Source organism: Myotis davidii, unplaced genomic scaffold (assembly GCF_000327345.1).
Source record: "Myotis davidii unplaced genomic scaffold, ASM32734v1 scaffold1011, whole genome shotgun sequence".
NCBI classification, from domain to species: Eukaryota; Metazoa; Chordata; class Mammalia; order Chiroptera; family Vespertilionidae; genus Myotis; species Myotis davidii.
In genome coordinates, this window is record NW_006282880.1 from 219,750 (window position 1) to 239,613 (window position 19,864).

At 36.4% G+C, this 19,864-nt stretch overlaps 1 protein-coding gene across 3 annotated transcripts in view; it reads right to left on the reverse strand.

Annotated features, from left to right (window-relative positions):
- The window catches only part of REV1 (REV1, DNA directed polymerase), an 81,097-nt gene that overhangs the window by 25,885 nt on the left and 35,348 nt on the right, over positions 1–19,864 (reverse strand). For 2 of the 3 annotated variants that reach the window (XM_006753313.2, XM_015561858.1), the window contains exons 5-9: positions 15,566–16,272; positions 12,901–13,008; positions 11,190–11,306; positions 6,604–6,712; positions 1,146–1,274 (exon numbers count right to left, since the gene is read on the reverse strand). In XM_006753313.2, coding sequence (XP_006753376.1) covers positions 1,146–1,274; positions 6,604–6,712; positions 11,190–11,306; positions 12,901–13,008; positions 15,566–16,272 — 1,170 coding nt within the window. The remainder of the gene's footprint in view (positions 1–1,145; positions 1,275–6,603; positions 6,713–11,189; positions 11,307–12,900; positions 13,009–15,565; positions 16,273–19,864) is intronic. The other variant, XM_015561850.1, reaches the window with a different exon arrangement.

The following is a 19,864-nucleotide window of genomic DNA, read 5'->3' on the forward strand; positions in this document are numbered from 1 at the left end:
TATATATATATATATACCTACCCTGTAAACATTTTAAAAATTAATCTCCTTTTCTCAAGCCAACTAATCAAGCACCTTGAAACTATTACTAAAACTAACTTTTACAGAAACTAACTCTGGCATATCTACTAATTTTAGAAGACAAAGGGCTTTAGAGAGTCTCTACTTGTTCACCATCAATTCTAATTTTAAACAAAACAATAATTCCAATGTATTAAAAGGGAATAACCAGGTTTAACCCTTTGAGTGCCAACCAATATCCTAGGAACTATGCTAAAATTGCCAAGGCATTTTTGCTGATTTTATAGCAGTTTAGGGAAAAAATTATGAATCGCAAGTAAATGAAGTTACATATTCAAAAACTTAAGGAAACCTTTACTACATTGACATATTTAGCAATATCATCATCACTAATAAAAGCAGACTTAGAACTGGACGCCGTTTCAAAGCTTTGATAGTGCTCCTGGCACTTTTCGCGAAAGACAGGAGGAGCGCGATCACAATCCCCGGCACTCAAGGGGTTAAAAATTCCTATCCTTCATTTGTCTGGTTGCATGGAAAGAAAACTAGAACCATTGACTACAAGTTATCTATACTAATAAAAGCATAATATGCTAATTAGATTGGACATCTTTCCAGACGAAGCCGGGGCTGCGAGGGCCGACCTCTAGTATACATTATACAATCAGATTCTGACCAAGTTTAGCAGCACAAAAAGATGGAACTACCGATTATTGGATCTGCCCAAAGAAAGGAGGACAGGCTGCCATACTGGAATGCTGAGGAAAGGGTTCCTGAGAGAAAAAAAGTCTATCAAAAGCAACGAACAGCCCTGCAGCGTGGTTCAGTGGGTGAGCATCGACCTATGAACCAGGAAGTCACGATTCCATTCTCAGTCAGGGCACATGCCCTGGTTGCGGGATCCAACCCCAGTAGGGGGAGTGCAGGGGGCAGCCAATCAATGATTCTCTCTCATGATTGATGTTTCTATCTCTTTCTCCTGGAGTCTCCCTTCATCTCTGAAATCAATACAAATATATTAAGAAAAAAAAGGCGCAACTCTGATCATCTGAAAGCAACAGGACTCTTTAATATCAGATAGAAGAAGCGGGACAGACACACAGTGACGATATCACAAACCATACCTTGCCAATGTCTCATACATCGTGCGTGCAACTTCCTTATATGCATGAAAATCATATGGAACAGCTTGAAGATTAGGACAAAGTTGTTTAGCGTACCCAAAAAACATTCCATTCTTAATACCAACTTGTCTAGAGAAAAAAAAAAAGACATAATGGAAGTTATACTAAAAAATATTAAATGCAAAATAAAGTATCAAATACGTGATACCATATCCCAAGCCCCTAATACACTAATTTTCATTTAACTCCATTCTCATTAGGGATAAAAATAAACATAAAAATACCTTACAGGTTTGTCTTCCCCCCAAAGGAGAATTCCACAATTGTCTGATTAGTGTGAATGACACATGGAGATTTGCCAAAATATGCTATCACAATGTTTGCCTCCTGCTGGCAATGGAAGATTTCTCCTAAGACTCACACCTTTGGCCCCTTTGCAGACACCAGCTCCATGTGCTGGAGATATCTCAACCACAGGGAGCAGGAATCCAAGAGAGGCTTTCTTTCTGACACAGGAACCATTTGGCCAGGACTCATCCCCCAAAGACAAAATATAAACAAAAGACTATACAAAGCAGCGCTATGTGACCAGCAGACAAAATGTACCCGTCCCACTACCACCCGGTTCCCACTGACCAATTCCAAGCTCCGCAGGTGCCTCCACAGTGGCTGAGATGCCAACAGCACTGTGTATGGCAGGACATCAGTCTGGGCAGGAGCCAGGGTTCTAGCACTTTGAGGGATCTAATTGAAAATGGTAAATTTTACATCTTGTTGTGTGCCTCAATGCCCCACACTACCTTTGATATCTGGAGCATTCAGCACAGAAGTATAACTGTGGACTTCTACATAATTAGTAAAATTCCATTTTACTCCTCTATAATGAATCAAGAAAAAAAGGTAAAAACACAAGCAAAATAATGAGCAATGTTTTCACCAGATTATATACTCCTATGGAAATACATCAAGTGGTTATTCTATACATACATTCAATAAATATTTACTAAGTGCTTACTTAGTATGGCGTGTGCTCTGTTTTAAGAAACGTAGTCTAATTACTGAGAGGCCTCTGGCATCCTCCCATCTGAGACCAAAAGTGAAAGCCAAGAAAAAAAGAATCCTCCAACTTACACACAAAAAAATGCAAAATCACATGCATTTCTCATATATACAAAAACAGTTATAATTATCTAACTGCAAAGCCCCTAATAAATGAGAAAGATCTAACAGAAAGAAAAAATGACCATAAAGGAAGTGATGACAGACAAAACAGAAGGTAAAACAAATTATTTTATTCATTTCACAAAATTTTATGTCTCAGGCATTTTGGGAGGTGGTAGATAAGAAACGTGAATGAAACTAGCCTCAGGACGATCATGAGGATGTCTGCCTTCATCCCCCCAAGAATGGATATAATCAATGGGTCTTCATTAGTACGGTAGGGCAGTATATATACAGGGGTGGGGCAAAAGTAGGTGTACAGCCCCGCCTGTGGGCTCCATTCCCGGTAAGGGGGCATGCAGGAGGCAGCTGATCAATGATTCTCTCTCATCGTTGATATTTCTATCTTCCTCTCCCCTCCTCTCTGAAATCAATAAAAATATATTAAAAACAAAAAGGTGTCCAGTTGTGAGTACATGAAACGAGTTTATTCTTGTATTATTATCACTTATTGTAATATTTTCCATATGAACACCAGTAAACCTACTTTTGCCATAATATTTAGAAATGTAAATATTTTACCCAATAGTGTAAAATATTTTACATTATTGGGTAAAATATTTCCAATGCTAGGTATATAGGTTCAGCCTATAAAAGCTAAACTTACAAAAGTAATTATTCATTTTTAAAGAAATGTGTTACATGATTCCTATAAACATCATATTCTTAGATTTACAATAATTTCCTTTTCAAAATTTTCACTTATACAAAATGTTCAGGGCCTAACACTTAGAAAAATAGAATACAGCTCCTCATGTACTCGTGCAAATGGACATCCTGAGACAAGTGTTTAGGAGCCACTGGACACTGTAAGGACGCTACAAACAAAAAAGGAAATCCAAGAGGTTTCCATAACCAAGGGAAGCAAAATACCTTGAGTAGATGGTTGAGAAATGAGATTTGTTTCAAAGTTACTCTCTACTACAATGACTTCTTTCTTATTCCTCCCGCTAAAGTCCCATGCAGTGTACACACCAATACTTTCTGAGTGTGTGTGGCAGAAACAGCTGTTCCCAGTTCACGCAGCAGAGATCATGCTTTTTCTGGTCACATACTACACTCAGACAATTATTTTTGATGTTGGATAGACAATATAAAAAAAATTAACCACTGAGTCATTTCCATGGTCGATTTAGTATACAAGACATCTATGTCGCTGAGAAGAGCAAAGGGTCCTTACAAAAGCCCATAAAAGCAGGTTTAAAAATTATCTGATCTTAAAAATCTATGATTCTAGGATATCTGTATATCATCTATTCATCTACATATCTACCTTCTCACTTATAGACAAAGCGTGTTCTTTCAGTAAGTATGGGTAAAACTACTAACAATAATGCATATTCTGACCTACATTCACACAGCCTCCTTTCTGTAACTTCCACCAGCTGGTGTCCACATTCCATCCTTTGCTAACTCCATTATTAATCTGTCTACTGAAAACTCATCAATGCACAAAGCTGGGCTAACCATCCCCACAAGTCCAGTCTCCACTCCCAACCTAGAAATCTCTGATATAATTGTGAATATATTATTTTAAAAATCTTCCCACTTAGCCGAAACCGGTTTGGCTCAGTGGATAGAGCGTCGGCCTGCGGACTAAAGGGTCCCGGGTTCGGTTCCAGTCAAGGGCGTGTGCCTGGGTTGCGGGCACATCCCCAGTGGGAGGTGTGCAGGAAGCGGCTGATCGATGTTTCTCTCCCACCGATGTTTCTAACTCTCTATCTCTCTCTCCCTTCCTCTCTGTAAAAAAATCAACAAAATGTTTAAGAAAATAAAAATGAAAATGAAAATTTAGAGACTTTATAAAAAAAAAATCTTCCCACTTAAAGAAAATATAACTATTTGATAGCCACAACAAAAGGGTATCCAAAAATTGTTTTCTGGAGACCTTCCTTAGCAATGAGCCATCTAGAAAATGGAAAATTATAATTAAAAGACCAAAACTCCACTATTGTGGTTTTTGTGGGTTTTTCCCCAACTTAAACTCAAATTCATGCTCATCATTTCTGCATCTCCTTAAAATAAACATCTGCCATTTAAGTGGCATTTAAATGGCTTGCTACATACCATTTGGCCCTCATACACCATGAGCCCAATTGTTCTGTAATAACTCAGCTTGACAACCACCATCTGTGATACAGGTGCACCATCCAAACCCCAACAGAAGCCTGGAATCTAGATACAAGTGTGGCTCTGGAGATCCAGACCCACCAGGAGCTGGAACACTTCTACTTTGGAGGCAGCCTCAGCAGCCAATCCAGCATTCAGCTTGGGGGCACAGAGTGAGAAGAGAGATCCTAAAGAGGAGCACAGAAAGGTGGAGCTTTCACTTCATCAACCAGCAAAACCCAAAGTCTGAGAGAGGATCTGGGCTTCATCACACCCTCCAGATATGGGACACAACTGTCAGCCATCAGAAGCACAAGTCACTGTTCAATAACTCAGTCGGGGAGAAAAACACCGGCCTATTGGGCACAACATGAGATCAGCTCTAACTTGCCTCTGCTAACAAATAGACTAGTCCAAAAGGCATTGGTAGTTGACAATTATTTTTTTACTAAAGTAAATTTTAACTCAGTTACATTATCAACAAACAATGAAATAAATTAAAACAATTTTGTCATCAAAGGCAAAGTTAGTTTAGCAGTAAAAGTTTGACATGGCACAAGTGGAAAATACTTTAAAATATTTTATAATTATACACAGATGATGCTTTTTCCTTAAAGATCCTCTTATAAAACAATTGGAAAATTTTAAATAAACTATTTTGGTTGGATGACGTTGAGTTGAAAATTTTTGTTCAGATTAGACTTGCTTAAATAACCCCAACTTTTAATTGAGACTGAAATATGTTACATATATCGAATCATAATGTATACCTGAAATTATATCTCAACTTTTTTAAAAGTATGAATGACAAAGCCACAAGATGCTACCTACTTCTCTCTCAAAAAATAAATAAAATACTGAAAAATATAATTGATGTAAGACTGTTTTTATAAATTTTAAATTAAATACTTTAACACTTGCCAACAATGTGTAAATGCCTGCTGAATAAAGGTAAAAATGTCCGTGTTTAGTTGTAAGAAAAAAAAAAGACTGCTCTTTTTAATTAATTCATTGTTACTCCTTCTACTTTCACAACTATTATAATAGATTTTTAAATGATTGATTTTTTTTAAGTATGAGAAACATATATATGTCTGTTTCTTCTTATATTGAGACAGCCAACAGTAATTAAGGTATAAGCTTACTATAAGATAAAGATTCACAAAGCTGGTGCTAACAAGTAGACAACACTGCAATTATAAGTGAGATTATTGAGTAGGCCAGTATGGAATTATTTACTTTTAACTTAATAGGCAATCAAGTTTTAACGTAATTTTTAAAAGAAACTGAGTATTAAGGGTTAATATCATAAAGGATTTTTCTTAGCTGTTAAAGGAATGATTAGAGTAGATGAACACTACAGCCTCTCCCATTCAAAAGTATCTAATTCTTTAATTCCATGCTTCAGAAGACAATGGTTTAAAAATTAGTGTCCAATTTCTTTTGATTTCCACTGTAGAACTTATGGGTTCCTCAGGAAACTATTTATCAAATGTTTTCTACAGCCCTAGCTGGTTTTCCTCAGTTAGAGCGTTGGCCCATGGACTGAATGGTCACAGGTTCGATTCCAGTCAATGGCATGTACCTCGGTTGCGGGCTCAATCCCCGGCTTGCAACCGAGGTACATGCCTGGTTGGGGCATGTAAGGGAAGCAACCAATTGATGTTTCTCTGTGTCTTCCCTTTCCTTCCATTCTCTCTTAAAAAAAAAAAAAAAAAAAGCCCTGGCGGGTGGCTCAGGTGACTGCAATGTCGTCCTGTACGGCAAAAAAGTTGCAGGTCTGACGCCCAATCAGGGCGTATACCCAGGTTGCAGATTCCCTCCCTGGCGGGAACAAATATAATATTTGTATTTGCATGTGGCCTGCGGGGCCGTAGTTTGAAGACCCCTGTCCTAGAGTGAGGATCAACAACAACAACAAAAAGAAATCTACATTTGTAAGGTGGCGGGGAGGGGGGGAAGAAATGGAAAGAATTAAGGCTAGAAATATTTCTTTCCATACATGTCTGTATATTTTTAAATCACAGGCCTGACTACCATGTCTGAATCCACTTCCAAAGATTATATGAAAAAATTAAGTACAATTAAACCATTCCTAAATATTATAACATAGCTAATTTTCACATACCTGGCTTCATAACTGCAAGATGCAATTTCAGCCTTCGACAAAACAGAGTCAATTCCATTAGTATGCACAGAATCTTGATTCTCCCACAGTGATGAATCTGGTATATCTGCTTTAAAAATAATAAAATTTAATGATTATATGTTAAAAACTGGTTTTCCTTAACTTCCATTCAAAAAAAGTATTTTTCATTCCTTTCTTATACAAATAAATTTATAAATAAAAAATAAATGTATATGTAAGTTGAGCAAACTCCAAATATAGTTTATCCCCATTGGTATTTATCTTATTTAATAAAAGGAAATCTGTAATTCTAAAATGGTTTGTTTCCATTAAGTTTTCTACTAGCAGACAGATAAAAACTTGGAATAAATGGAAAGTATTCTGTTTTAATAATACATTGTAAAAAATGATCAAAAGCTAAATATGAAATATCCCCTGAACCCAGTCTCTTGTATGGACAAGGATGAAAGGTGATCAGGATGAGGAACCCCTCCTATAGCCTCAGAGGATTAAGTAGCGCGCTCTCATGGGAAACGGTTAAGGGAAAATATAAACCTCTCTAAATGTTCTTTGCTGTTTCCTAAAAGAACTGCAATACTTAAAACTAATTAACATGTTCAACAAAGATCAAATTCCTACAAGTCATTTGATCAAACAATGGCTTAGTAGGTCATATACCATAAAAAATTTTCATCCTAAATTTAAGACTTTTCTTTTGAACATATGTCAGGTAAAAGAGCTTCACATTATCCCCCCTTCCAGAAAATTCTACTTTTGATTTAACAATGCAGGTTCAATTAAACATTAAGTGTGGTCAGAATACCAACTGCTTCATGGAAGGCAACTCCGGCCTAAATAGTACAGCTCACCAGTATCTCTTCCTATCCAAACCAAACTGCCTGCTTCACACACAAGTGTAAGAGTCTGCGAACTACAGGCACTTCACTTCCTTTGGACCACCTTTGGCCTCCCTCATACTGAGAAACAGATGAAAACACAGCTTCAGTTACAGTCTTGGATAATGCTAAAGGCTCCAAGAAGAATATGCTTTAAAAATATAATTCTAAAAAGTCTCAGCTACAGTTCTATTATGAACAAAAATACCATTAGTTAGTAAAACCAGACCAATATACACCACTTCAGCTAATTCTAGACAAACCTATTCTGAGTATATTGTAGCAACGCAACTCAAAGCTCAGCATTTCTCTTCGACTTTTTTCAGAGACATAATTTCCATAAAAAAATCAGCCAAGTTAAAGCACTACCAGAAAAATATGGCTAGGTGTCTGGCTTTCTGGGCTAAAACAACTGTTCCTGGTTTGACTCCAGTAGTCAACATCTTTTTACAAACTATGCAACCCATATAAGCATTTCTGGATTCGGCACCCATACACGCAAAGCATAAATGCAAACCAAACTCCAAGGACTGGCATCTTAATGAGGTCATATCCCACTTACATAAAAAATAAAAACAGCAGAGTATATAATTAGAGCTATGATTTCTGATATATTGTGACTAATATGTGTTAAAGTATGACAAGTTAAGGACAGAATGCAAAACAGACTACTTCTGAAGCGTCTTAGAAGACTACATAGCAGCTTTAATAGCCCATTACTCTAAGCTGAAAATCCTTGAGAATTTCAGGATTGTATCACAGTTCAAGAGGCTACAACTAAACAACAATAACAAAAAGTTGAAGCTTGAACAGCCACAACCAGCTGCTTTTCAAATGTATAACCATGAGCTATGCATTAAAAGTTGGGGAGTTAGATGACTTATATTTGAAAGGCTAGTTAAATAGTCTAAGATACCCGTCTTAAGAATTACAGAAACCATGCTTGAGGTGAGAACAGTATCTGAGGTCCCTGCGCTCCCAAGGCCCTGCCTGAGAGGCAGCGCCTGGGGTTCCCCTTGGCTGGGCTGGCTGACCTTTTCCACTGTGCAGCAGAGTGCGTGGATCCCTCCACCAGCGGAGTGTGTTGCTTCAAGGGAGATTCGGGGAAATGCAGGGACACACTGTCCTCACTGGAGGGCAAAGTAGAGAACTGCTCATCAAAACTTGACAAACTAGACGGGCACATGGAGAATGTGGAGGAACGGTTGGAGAAATCAGAGGCCAGGACCCAAGTCTGTGAAAAAGAAATCGCTGAGAATAAATCTATGGCTAGTACGAATTTTAAAACTGTTGTTCTTTAGAATGAACACTGAAGTTGTTGAAAGGACAGGAAACACTGCATCATGGAATCCCGGGAGGGATAAAAAGGCCCAACCATGATATCTCGAGTATAAAGGGATTCCAGATAATGAGGGTCATCAATGAGAAGTGGCATCACTGAGCATCGCTCAGGAGGCAGCTAACCAAAGGAAGCCACGATGGAGAGTCCTGCTTACACTGTTAGACAAGAGTTTCTGAATATGACCAATAAGAAAATAAAGCTTTTACAAAGGGCTAAAGATGCTACTTGGTCTAATACTCTGCCTAGACATACAAGTCAAAACATTAGAAATGAATTTATTTTTAAGGTTAGTGTGCAGAAGCCAAAGATTCTAATTCCTAACTTTATCCTCAAAATTTTACAATTTGGTATCATATCTAATAAGGACCCAGAGAAAGATAGGAAATAAAAAGGAAAGAGGAACAAGGGCATTGATAAAACAAGTACTAAGTAACAAGTTCTAAGTGCAAACTTAGTTGCAACCAAACTTTATAATAAGGGGCAATCTATCCATTTTATATGTGGCAATTATTTTGGTAAGCTCTTAATGGGTCAAAAGGCTTAGAACACAAAAGTGAATGACATGAAGTTAAGAGAAAGAATATAAAGTACAAAGTATCATATTCATCTCTTCTAGTGACAAAAAATCTATTTTTGACAGTTTTCAAAGGCAAGTGAAATTTCAATATTTCTCCTAATATTTACCTTCCAGTTTACCATCCACACAAGAGATGGAGGGATGTGAATTAGAAAAGGTCATTACAATGTCATGAAAATCCAGTGGCTAAACTGATGAAGACCAGTAGCAGTAAGTTTTGTTAACAAACTGGTTATGGTCAGATCATTTGTGAATGAAAGGAAAGAGTAAGAGGACTGGCTCTCAGCTACTCCTAAGAAAAGCTTGCTTGACAAGGTCAAAATTCCAGATGCAAACTGTGGGAATAAGAATGTGTGTGGCAAACACATTTTTACCCAGAAACTGAGCACTGAGTACCTGAGAGATGTTACTGACTAGTATGCACATAATATTTTCTCCTTCTTTCAACGTTCATTCAGTAAGTTTTTACTAATGTCCAATATGTGACAAGTGTTGTGCATTTCCTTAAGCTACTTGGTTTCTAATACCACACAGAAAATACAGAAAGAAAACCACAAAACCATACGACCAATACTTATGAAACTGCCCATATTGTCAAATACCGCAATACAGCTAAATCTCAATAACCTCAAAATATTCACTACCTCAATATCTACTCATGACACTCAAAATATTAGAACCTTAAAAATCTCTTAAAAGATTTAAAGACCGAGAAAAGCTTTAGGTAATCTGGAAAGTACAGACACACATGAAGCATAAAGATGTACTAGTATGTATCTACAATTATTTTCTTTTATACCTGTACCATGTAAAAAGATCATCACAACCAACAAAAAGATTAATCCAAAAAAGAGGCCTTCGTGATGTCAACTAGCTTTCCTATGGCCTTAATTTCATTGAGATCATTGCTAAAACAAACCTAAGGTTTCATAACTGAAAATTTAGGGACCTGAAATAATTGGGATGAAATTTAACTGCACACTTTCCATTCCACTGTACAGCTAATTTCTGACTACTTTCTCATTAGCGTTTTTCTGACAAACAACAAATGTTTTGACAAACTAAAACATTTTTTGGCTTTGCAAACATCCACGAAGAAACTGATTAATGTTAAAGAATTTAATTTCTAAGCAAATACTTCTCAGGAAATATACTCAGGAGAAAAAAAATCCACAAGAAAATCTTAATAGTATTTTGATAAATTTATGATTTTTATTTTATTAATAGCCAAAATTTAAAAGCCAGAGAGATAAGAAAATGTTCCTAATATGAAATAGGTTCAACAAAGATATGAGGAATGATTGCTGATATTTATCTTCTTATTCCAGTAAACAAATGTCCTACTCTATATAATTCTCCACTGCCTCATACAAGTCTTTAGCAGCATAAACTTTAGCGTCTTTACTGTAATCAGTGACCAAACAACTAGCAATTAACTTGCGAGTCTAGAAGCTTCCACAAAATAATGCCCATGATTTTTATCCCCAATCTAAATTTATACAAAGCAAACTAATCACAACTTCTAAAACATTTTTCACTCTCTGTACCAGGAAAATATCATCATCCAATTCAACCAAGCAAAACTATAAGTCAGTCGTAGATATTATTACATTTCAATTTTGCTTTAAGGTATCACTGACACCTTAGAGCACTTGAATGAAAAAGCTAATTAATTCAACTGCTTTTGTTGCTGTAACGACAGTACCAACAGCAAAAGCGAGAAATCTTCAACAGGAGCACTACGACTTCAAAGAGAGCTCATGATTTGTACCTGCTTTGCCTTTCAGGATTTTATTCTGGTAATACTGCCACTCCAACTGGGGGTTAGCTCCAGGACGTAGAGGTGCCCTTCCTGTGCCTCTGTTACTTGTAACAGCCACGGGTTTTCCTGGGAGGAAAAGAATAAAATTATTTTAAAATCTAAGTACAGGGAAGTTAAGAACACTAACAATATGTAAAGGAAAAATTTTCAAAAGATTTAAAAAACATGACATTTTTTCTTTAGCTTTATTTAGGCATTAATCCATAAAGGAGCTATTATTATCTTTGAATATTATCAATCACCATGTACAAATCATTTAAGTTTCTCAGCACACCCCAAAAAAGTAAACTACTGACAATTTGGATGCATTTATTCAACTTTAAAACAACATTATCACCTAGCTTTCCATGGTTTTTGTTTGGTTTCTTACAGTTGGAAAACAGGCAACTCAGATCCTAGGTTTAGACTGGAGGGGCTAAGGAGAGAAGGAACTAACTAATCTAGATTTTTAATATTTCCGATATCAGAAAAATAGAGCAATACCTAAACAAACCTAATTTTACACCAAGAGACACAACATATATGCAGAGGAATCACAACCTCACCTACTATTTAATCAAATGTTCAGTATATAGTCCTATTTTGGTTTATTTATAAAAATGTTTCAGTATCACTTCTGCATGTGTGTGTTAAGTTATGAGATAACTGTAACTTCTAAAACTACAGCATAATTACTTCACACATATTTTACTGGATGCATTTGTTGTGAGAACAAAAATTAATAAACAATAATAAAGAAGTCACTAATGGGCTAAATCAATTTTTTAACATTTAAATACTCCTTTCAGAGGTGAAGCAGCAACTACTTGTGACAAAAATAAAGCTCTGGTATTAATCCCAGTAGCTCTGTGCTGTCCATAAGGGAAGAACTGACTCTCCGAAGAAAATGTTACATCTCTCAGACACAGAAGGAACCACTGAAAAATCCAGAATAAGTATATTTTAAAGTACTGGTTAGCTAACAAATATTTCAAATTCAATTAAAACAAAGACTGCATAGATGACAACATATTTTAGTGATATTCAGTAACACAAAATTACAATTAAAAAACTGAATGTTCACTATGTACAGAATAGTTATTTATTCAAGAGGAAGTATAGTAACCCAAGTCATAAAGACATATGTTACCATAAAAATTCCCATTTACTAACAAAGTAATAGTAAATATAAATAAAAATATGGAAAATGCCCAATGCAGGTCCCTCCCTACATTAGTCTAAGACGACAGAGACCTCAGTTGAAGAGTTCTTCCCTAAAGACCTGATTTCCATAGGCAGAAAAACATATTTCTCATGATAACAGAGTCCAGAAAATTTAGAAGCAGGAATTGATTCTGCCAAGGAAAATTAGAAATACTTCTTAAAAAATATTTTATGGCCCAGCATGGCTCAGTGGTTGAGCATCGACCTATAAACCAGGAGGTCATGGTTCCATTCCCGGTCTGCCCCGGCTGCAAGCTTGATCCCCGGTGGGGGCGTGCAGGAAGCAGCCAATCAATGATTCTTTCTCATGGTTGATATTTCTATTTTTCTCTCCCTCTCCCTTCCTCTCTGAAAGCAATAAAAATATATTTAAAAATAGATATTTTGTGATCCTTAGAATATATATTTATTTATAATAACATATGAAGTTTCTGAAAACATCAAAAAGAATACAGACCTTTGAGATCTGGCCTATTTCGTATACCCACTGATACAAAGAAGCAATCCATATCAACATGCATTATACAGCTCTGATGTCTGGGTGAACTCAATACTGACATATTTCCTAGAAGGAAAAAGAGAATGTTCAAAACCCAAACTAATTTTTAATATAAAAGTAACAGGTCTAGTTAATTTTACAAATTATATTTTTAAGTGCTTACAAGTAGGAGTCTTAAAAAATATAGAACCTATTATAGATTATTTCTATCACCTCAAGAAAAGGAAAATCTCAGTTTCTTTAGCTCTAAAAGTAGTTCAAATACAGACTGAGCTTCCCAATTAAAATCAATTTTCATACCATGTTTTCTTCCTAGTGTATATTCTAATAAAGTCTCAAATTAACAATTTGTCTAATGCTTAACATTTCTGTGTGCTATTTTATAAAATTGTATAAAGGTGTTTTTATATACTTAGTTACATAGAGCTCAGTAACTTCAAATGTAGTCTACAAATATTCTTTGATAAAATAAAAACTACTGCCATTAATGAGTGCTTGGTAGGTGTCAACCACTGTTGCAGGAGGTTTACATGTGAGAATTTCAACACTATGAGACAGGCAATCTTATTATCCTTATTTTACAGATAATAACTTGCTTATTAAGTCACACAGCCAGTAAGAGACTGAGCTGGCATTCAATCCCATGCAGTCTGATTCAGAGCCCTCAAGCCACAATAAAGTTGTTCTAAACAGACACACTTAAAAAAATAACTAAAGAAGCAAAATCTATGTGTAAATTCTCTTCATGCATTTAAACACTATCAAAAGTCAGCTCTCACCCTTATATGAGTGTTCTCTCCTAAGGTCTCTGGCTTCTAATCATCCTGAGCAACAGGGAGGCTATCGGGTTAGTTTAACTCTAATCCAGCCACAACCAGAGCTTTCCTCCCTATCAGTCTCACCTTACCCTTTCCCCTCGCCCTGCAGGGTGGACAGCCTTGGAAATATGACCCCTGAGATTATATAAAGTTCTGGTCTCATAAAGGAGTTTTCCTCTGGTGGATTAAAGAATACTAGTACTGAAGTTTTCTCTTCACAACAGGCTTCCAAAAACTTACATCTACTGCCCAAAAGGTTCAGGCCACTCCATTTATTAAATTCTGACTGCAACGCATTTACGTAGTTCTGTATCACCGGTTCTCAACCCCTTTGGTGGTCGAACGACCCTTTCACAGGGGTCGCCTAAGACCATCCTGCATATCAGATATTTATATTACAATTCATAACAGTAGCAACATTACAGTTATGAAGTAGCAATGAAAATAATTTTATGGTTGGGTCACAACATGAGGAACTGTATTTAAAGGGCTAGAAGGTTGAGAACCACTGTTCTATATGCAAGGCCTCTGAGCCTTTGTTCATGTTATCTTCCTTAAGTTCCCAACCCCACCAGGTGAGCATGATGGAATAGCATTCCACTGCAGGGAGGAAACTGAGACTCAGAGAGGGGAACTGATGTGCCCATGGTCTTGCTTCATGAGAGTAAAAGAGTGAGGGTTTGCGTCAGAGTATGTTATCTACTCCAAAGCCACACAATTCCTTACTACCTTCTATATTACCTTCAAAATTGCCTTATAAATCTTAACAGTATTAATTCTGCTACATTAAAGTATTGTATAAACGATGTAAACAACCCAAAATAATGGTTTTAAATATTCTAGTACAGAATGCATATATCAAATACCTATTGAGTACTTTCATACAAAACTTCCCATTTTATTCCCATTCATGTAACTAATGCATATGAATTCTTTGAAGCTTTCAAAATTAAATGACCTTTAGGTTACAAGGCCAAGGCATGATGTCAAGATAATCTAATACCTGTAACATTATTCTGAAGTATTTCAGAAATAACAAAAAGCATTTAAGAATATGTCAACCAGCAAAACACATTAAAAAAAGAGAGTTCCCTCACTTTCTAGGGCATAACCATGAGCTTCTCTCTGTACCTCAGTTTCCACAGCTATAACTTAAAGGGTAATAGTAGATGTTCTCAGAGATCCCTTCCCCTTGGCGGAGTGGGGGGCGGGAGGGGATGTATAATCTGTAAAAAGCAACTAAAACCTCAAACCAGATACTAATTTATAATAACTGGTACAGAAATATAGATTATTTTTAGTTTTGTTATTTTGATAAGTAAAAAAATTACAATTAACCGATCTACTTATATGTGAAAATACTTAATCCTTCTAAAAGTTCACCACTGCAATTATAACTATGTCAAAGTTATTTAATTATTTAAAAATCATTATGATGCAAGCTTTTAGAAATTAACAGTTACTCTTACCAAACCAATTCATTCTTACAGGACTTTAAGCACTCAATATAATACGTTATCTTTTACATAGTTCAAAACTTAAACTGTTAAGGTCTACATGATGAATGAATGTTGAAAACCTTGTTACTGTTTAAATTAGCTAGAAAATATCAGCCACACTAAAACCTAATTTTGTAAAAATTATTCCAATAAATAAGTTTTCTATAATATTATTCTTTCTGTAAACTATGTAACTTGCTGTTGCCAAAGACTTTTAAGCTTAGTATTGATCAGCATACCAATGATAGCTTAAGAACAAAATGATCAAGAAAAGCTGTTGATTAAGAAAACAATTTTAGTATCTACCTGTGTCAGTTACAACAAGGGCAGACCTGCCTGTTTTCATTTTTTTTAACTTTTCCCTTCCTGGGAAGATACCATTACTTTGTCTTTGTAGGGTATTGACAAACTCAGTTAATTCACACTTCCACGTTGATATGTGATGCAGTCTTGAACGAGAATAGAAGTCTGAAATAAAACTGCAGTCTGAGGGTCTGGATGGCACTGAAGGCGCTGCCTTGCTAAGAGTAGGTCCTGAAGTGCTTTTTGTGCTTGAAGGCCCCTGAAGAGTGGAGTAGTGCGCACCATTTATTTTAGTGTTACTGTGCAAAGATGTTAATGAGAAGGAATTAGTTCTGTGTGGATTCCGCACGGCATCTGTGTTCCTGGTGCTTTGTTGCGACAGCTGCACACTGCAGTCTCTGAAGTCGGTGCTGCTATTCTCAGCCTTCTCTTCCCTCTGGGTAGAGTCTGGAGAAAGCCTGCTGGCAACACTGTTGCCTACAGGCACCCAGCAATCCTGTATCTTTAAGGCACCATTAGAGCTATGAGTGTGGCCATTGAAAATGGCAGGGCTGTCTCTGTGAGGCGGAATCCCGTTTTGTTTCCTTTCTGGAAAGATCTGCTCCAGCTCCGCAAAACTAAAATCACTACTTGCATCTTCTTCATTCCAACTGTTCATTCCATTGGCTTTGATTTCTTTTTCTGTCTCAAGCTCCTTAATTACGTGATTTCTAAAGCAGGGAAAAAGTGTTCTTAAATTAATAATGTCTTAATTTCAAGCTAAAATAATTTTTCATTTAAACATTGTCTTGGTGATACACACTTTGATACCCCCCACTCCAAAAACTGAAAAATTAAGCCACAAGTTTTATATTCTTTTTCTTCCAACAAAGGATAATTTTTGCTAAACCAAAGTAGCAAGAAAACTAGGAAAACTCTAGAACATTCACAGCCTTTTAGTTTTTATTAAGCTTTAGACACCACCAAAGAAGACATACAATGGATTCTTATAAGGTTAAGAAAAATCCAAAAAACTATTTTCAACTACGCTTCCTACCAAAAATTAAATGGAATCTGTAAGCTCTAAATACCCAGTCTGTAACAGTGTCTGGCATGTACTAGGCAGTCAATAAATGTTCCCTAAATTATTGCAATATGAATAACTCCTACAAAATAGGTAAGAAAGTTTGAGTTCTTAATTCCTCCTTTTAATTCCAGTTTTATGTAAGGCATTTTTTCAGCAAATTAAATCCAATATGCTACAACACTGAGGACAGTATTAGTTCCACTGAGGACAAGCCTGACAGACCATATTCATTAATCCATTAATGGGGCCAACTGTTGTACAAATGGATAAAAAAGAAAGAACCAGGTCAATGTGTATGGCTAACTAAGTAAGACTTATACCTAGAAAAATGAGGACACTTGCCCTAGTAATGAGGAAAATGGCATTTCATTTATAAAAAAGCATATTTAGATACCAAGGTGGTCCAAGGTAATCTGGACCAAGTCTCCTGATAACAAGTTTATAAATGCAGGACCAATGACAAATGTTATGCTAAATTTACATCCTGGCTCCTCTAATGTTTGCTTGGTAATGCTCTATAATAAAGACAACATTCATTTGCATTTAAGAATCACCTAAGTAAAAAAACCCAAAAACCTGAATTATGGAGCAATAATTCATTCTTAGAAACAACCAAAGTGTTAATCTAATTACATTTCAGATTTCAGATGCGGGAGCCATAGTCATAGGTGAGATTACCACAGAATTACCAGGTTTAATCTAAAGTCTCTCATCCTAATACCAACATGGTATATTAGTAATGACGGTCTGAATACACAGAAAAACCGCATGCATCAGAACATTACCACCCATTTCTGGGTTGGTTCAGGCTCAGGCTGATTATCTCATGGAATAGGACAGCCAACTCTGAGTATGTCCAACCTCACAAATGATCATGCCAGTGGCAAGGGGAAAAGAAAACCAACTGAAAACAATTAAAAGAGGAAAGAAAAAAAGTCTAATTTTGTTACATGTCAGAGAAAGTCTGCCTTTGAGATAAAGAGAAAGCTATGGAGCAAAATGTCACACAAAAGAATTATAAAGAAATTTGTAAAATGTATTGAACATACCGAAAAACAAAGAGTATAGTAAATAACAAAAGTGGGGTTAGAAAAGTCTTAACATCTATTCTTCTGTGTCACAAATAAGATCCTTCATATTCTACTAACAACACATGCAACAAAAATGCATATATTAGCAGAAAACACCTTGCAAATACACATTGTTTTTGTTTTTCAGTCTAGACAAGTGGATATTTACAAAGTAGCTATACAAGAAATATATAATCAGTAAAGACACATTTAGTAGGCAATAATGTAAAAGTATTAAGAAGTAAAATCAAATAGGTAAATTTTTCCTAAAATTCACACAAAGAATTTCAAAAAACACATATAGGCCCCCTTATCTGCAGTTTCCCTCTCCACAGTTTCAGTTACCCGCAATCAGCTGTGGTCTGAAAATATGAGCTATACAATTCCAGAAAGAAACAATTCATAAGTTTTAAATTGTGCACCTTCCTGAGTAGCCTCATTACTGAGGCATTTTATCATCTCATATCATAAAGCAGGGTGCGTACAGTACAATAAGGTATTTTAGAGAGACTTTATTCATTTAACTTTTACTACAGTTTATTATAACTGTTCTATTTTACTTTTAGTTATTATTGTCAATCTCTTACTGTGCCTAACTTATAAATTAAACTTCTATCATACGTGTGTATGCACAGGAAAAAACATTGTATATATGGTATTTGTACTATCCACGGTTTCAGTCATCTACTAGGAGTCTTGGAACATAATCCCCTGTGAATAAGGGGGAACTACTGTATCTATTTTTCTACTTTTATTAGTGTGAGAAAAAAAATATGAAGTTACGTATTCAAATGTTTTCTGGCATTACTTGTACACCTTCATAGTACTAAAAAAATTAAAAGTTTTAGGTAACGTGAAATCATCTGAATATGCTTAGAAATGAATACATGTTAAATAACAACAAAAACTACAGAAGGTAGTGATATTGGATACTCCCAGGTTAGATTCCTGGTCTTGTTGAGAAAAGATATATCCAATTCCCAAAGCAAGCAACTTAATAAATAAGGAGAAGGCTGATGGTAATAATGAACCACCTGATATACAAGTTAAGGTAACACACCAATTAATTTAAAATCAACTTACCCAGGATTATTGCAATTAAAGCTTAAACCAATATATGTGTAAAAATCAGTCACATGGGATAAACTCTAGATTCACCTTGAACTCTATAACATTTATGGTCACCAACTAAATTTTTATTAATATTAAATATTTACATATTTAGAACTGTTATGAATTTGGACTTTTTCAAAAATAACCTGGAAATATTAACATTTTTGTTAATTGGCTTTCTATGCATGACACATAACAAAAGTATAACTGGCATAGTTAATTCAGTTTTTGAGAAAGCAACATTCTAATCAAATTTCTTGTAAGGAAATAATTACATTCAGAAAAATCTATAGAAAATTTTACTTCTTTCTACAACTAGGAGGAAAGAGAAAAGCATACTGAGACTCAGAGGAGGCGCAGTGCTGAAGTAAAATACTAAGGTGCAGAGTGCATGCAGAGCCGGCTGGCAGCTGAGGGCGTGGTTGTTTTCAATCAGGAGGGAGTCTCAGGCTCTGAGCTCCAGTTCCAGGCGAGTCTCTAGGGACCCAGAATCATACCGGAGAAGCGGGACTATCTGGCAGCATTCGGAACTCGAGGGCAGCTTTCTCTCCGTGGGGCTTGCAGCGATTACTGGGACACTGAGAAGCAGAGCCTCTGAGGGCAAGACTGAGAGCAGCCATAATTGCTAACGCCACCCGGTTGATCCCGGTTGATCCCGTGGGACCCTCCCCACCCAAGCCCTGCAGGGAGACTTTTGCTGGATAGCCTCAGGCAAAGGCTAGATTAGCACCTCCCTAGAGATCAAGGAGCCATGAAGCCCAGAGGTCAGAGTGGAACCATAAAAGACACACTCAGGGGGCAGGCTCAGTGAGCACCAAAGCCCCATCGAAGCAACTCTAGCCCCAGAGGGGTGTCTCCAGCACAGAAGTTCTCCCACTGCAGACACAGCTGATTCTCACAGACAATTGGCCTGGAGGTCAGTTCCTCACAGTGATAACTACAACAATCAAGGCTTAATTACAACAAGACTGTGCACAAAGCCCACAAGGGGGTGCACCAAGAGTGTCCACCTCAGGTAATTGGGACACTTAGCACAGAAAGGCACTCTATCGC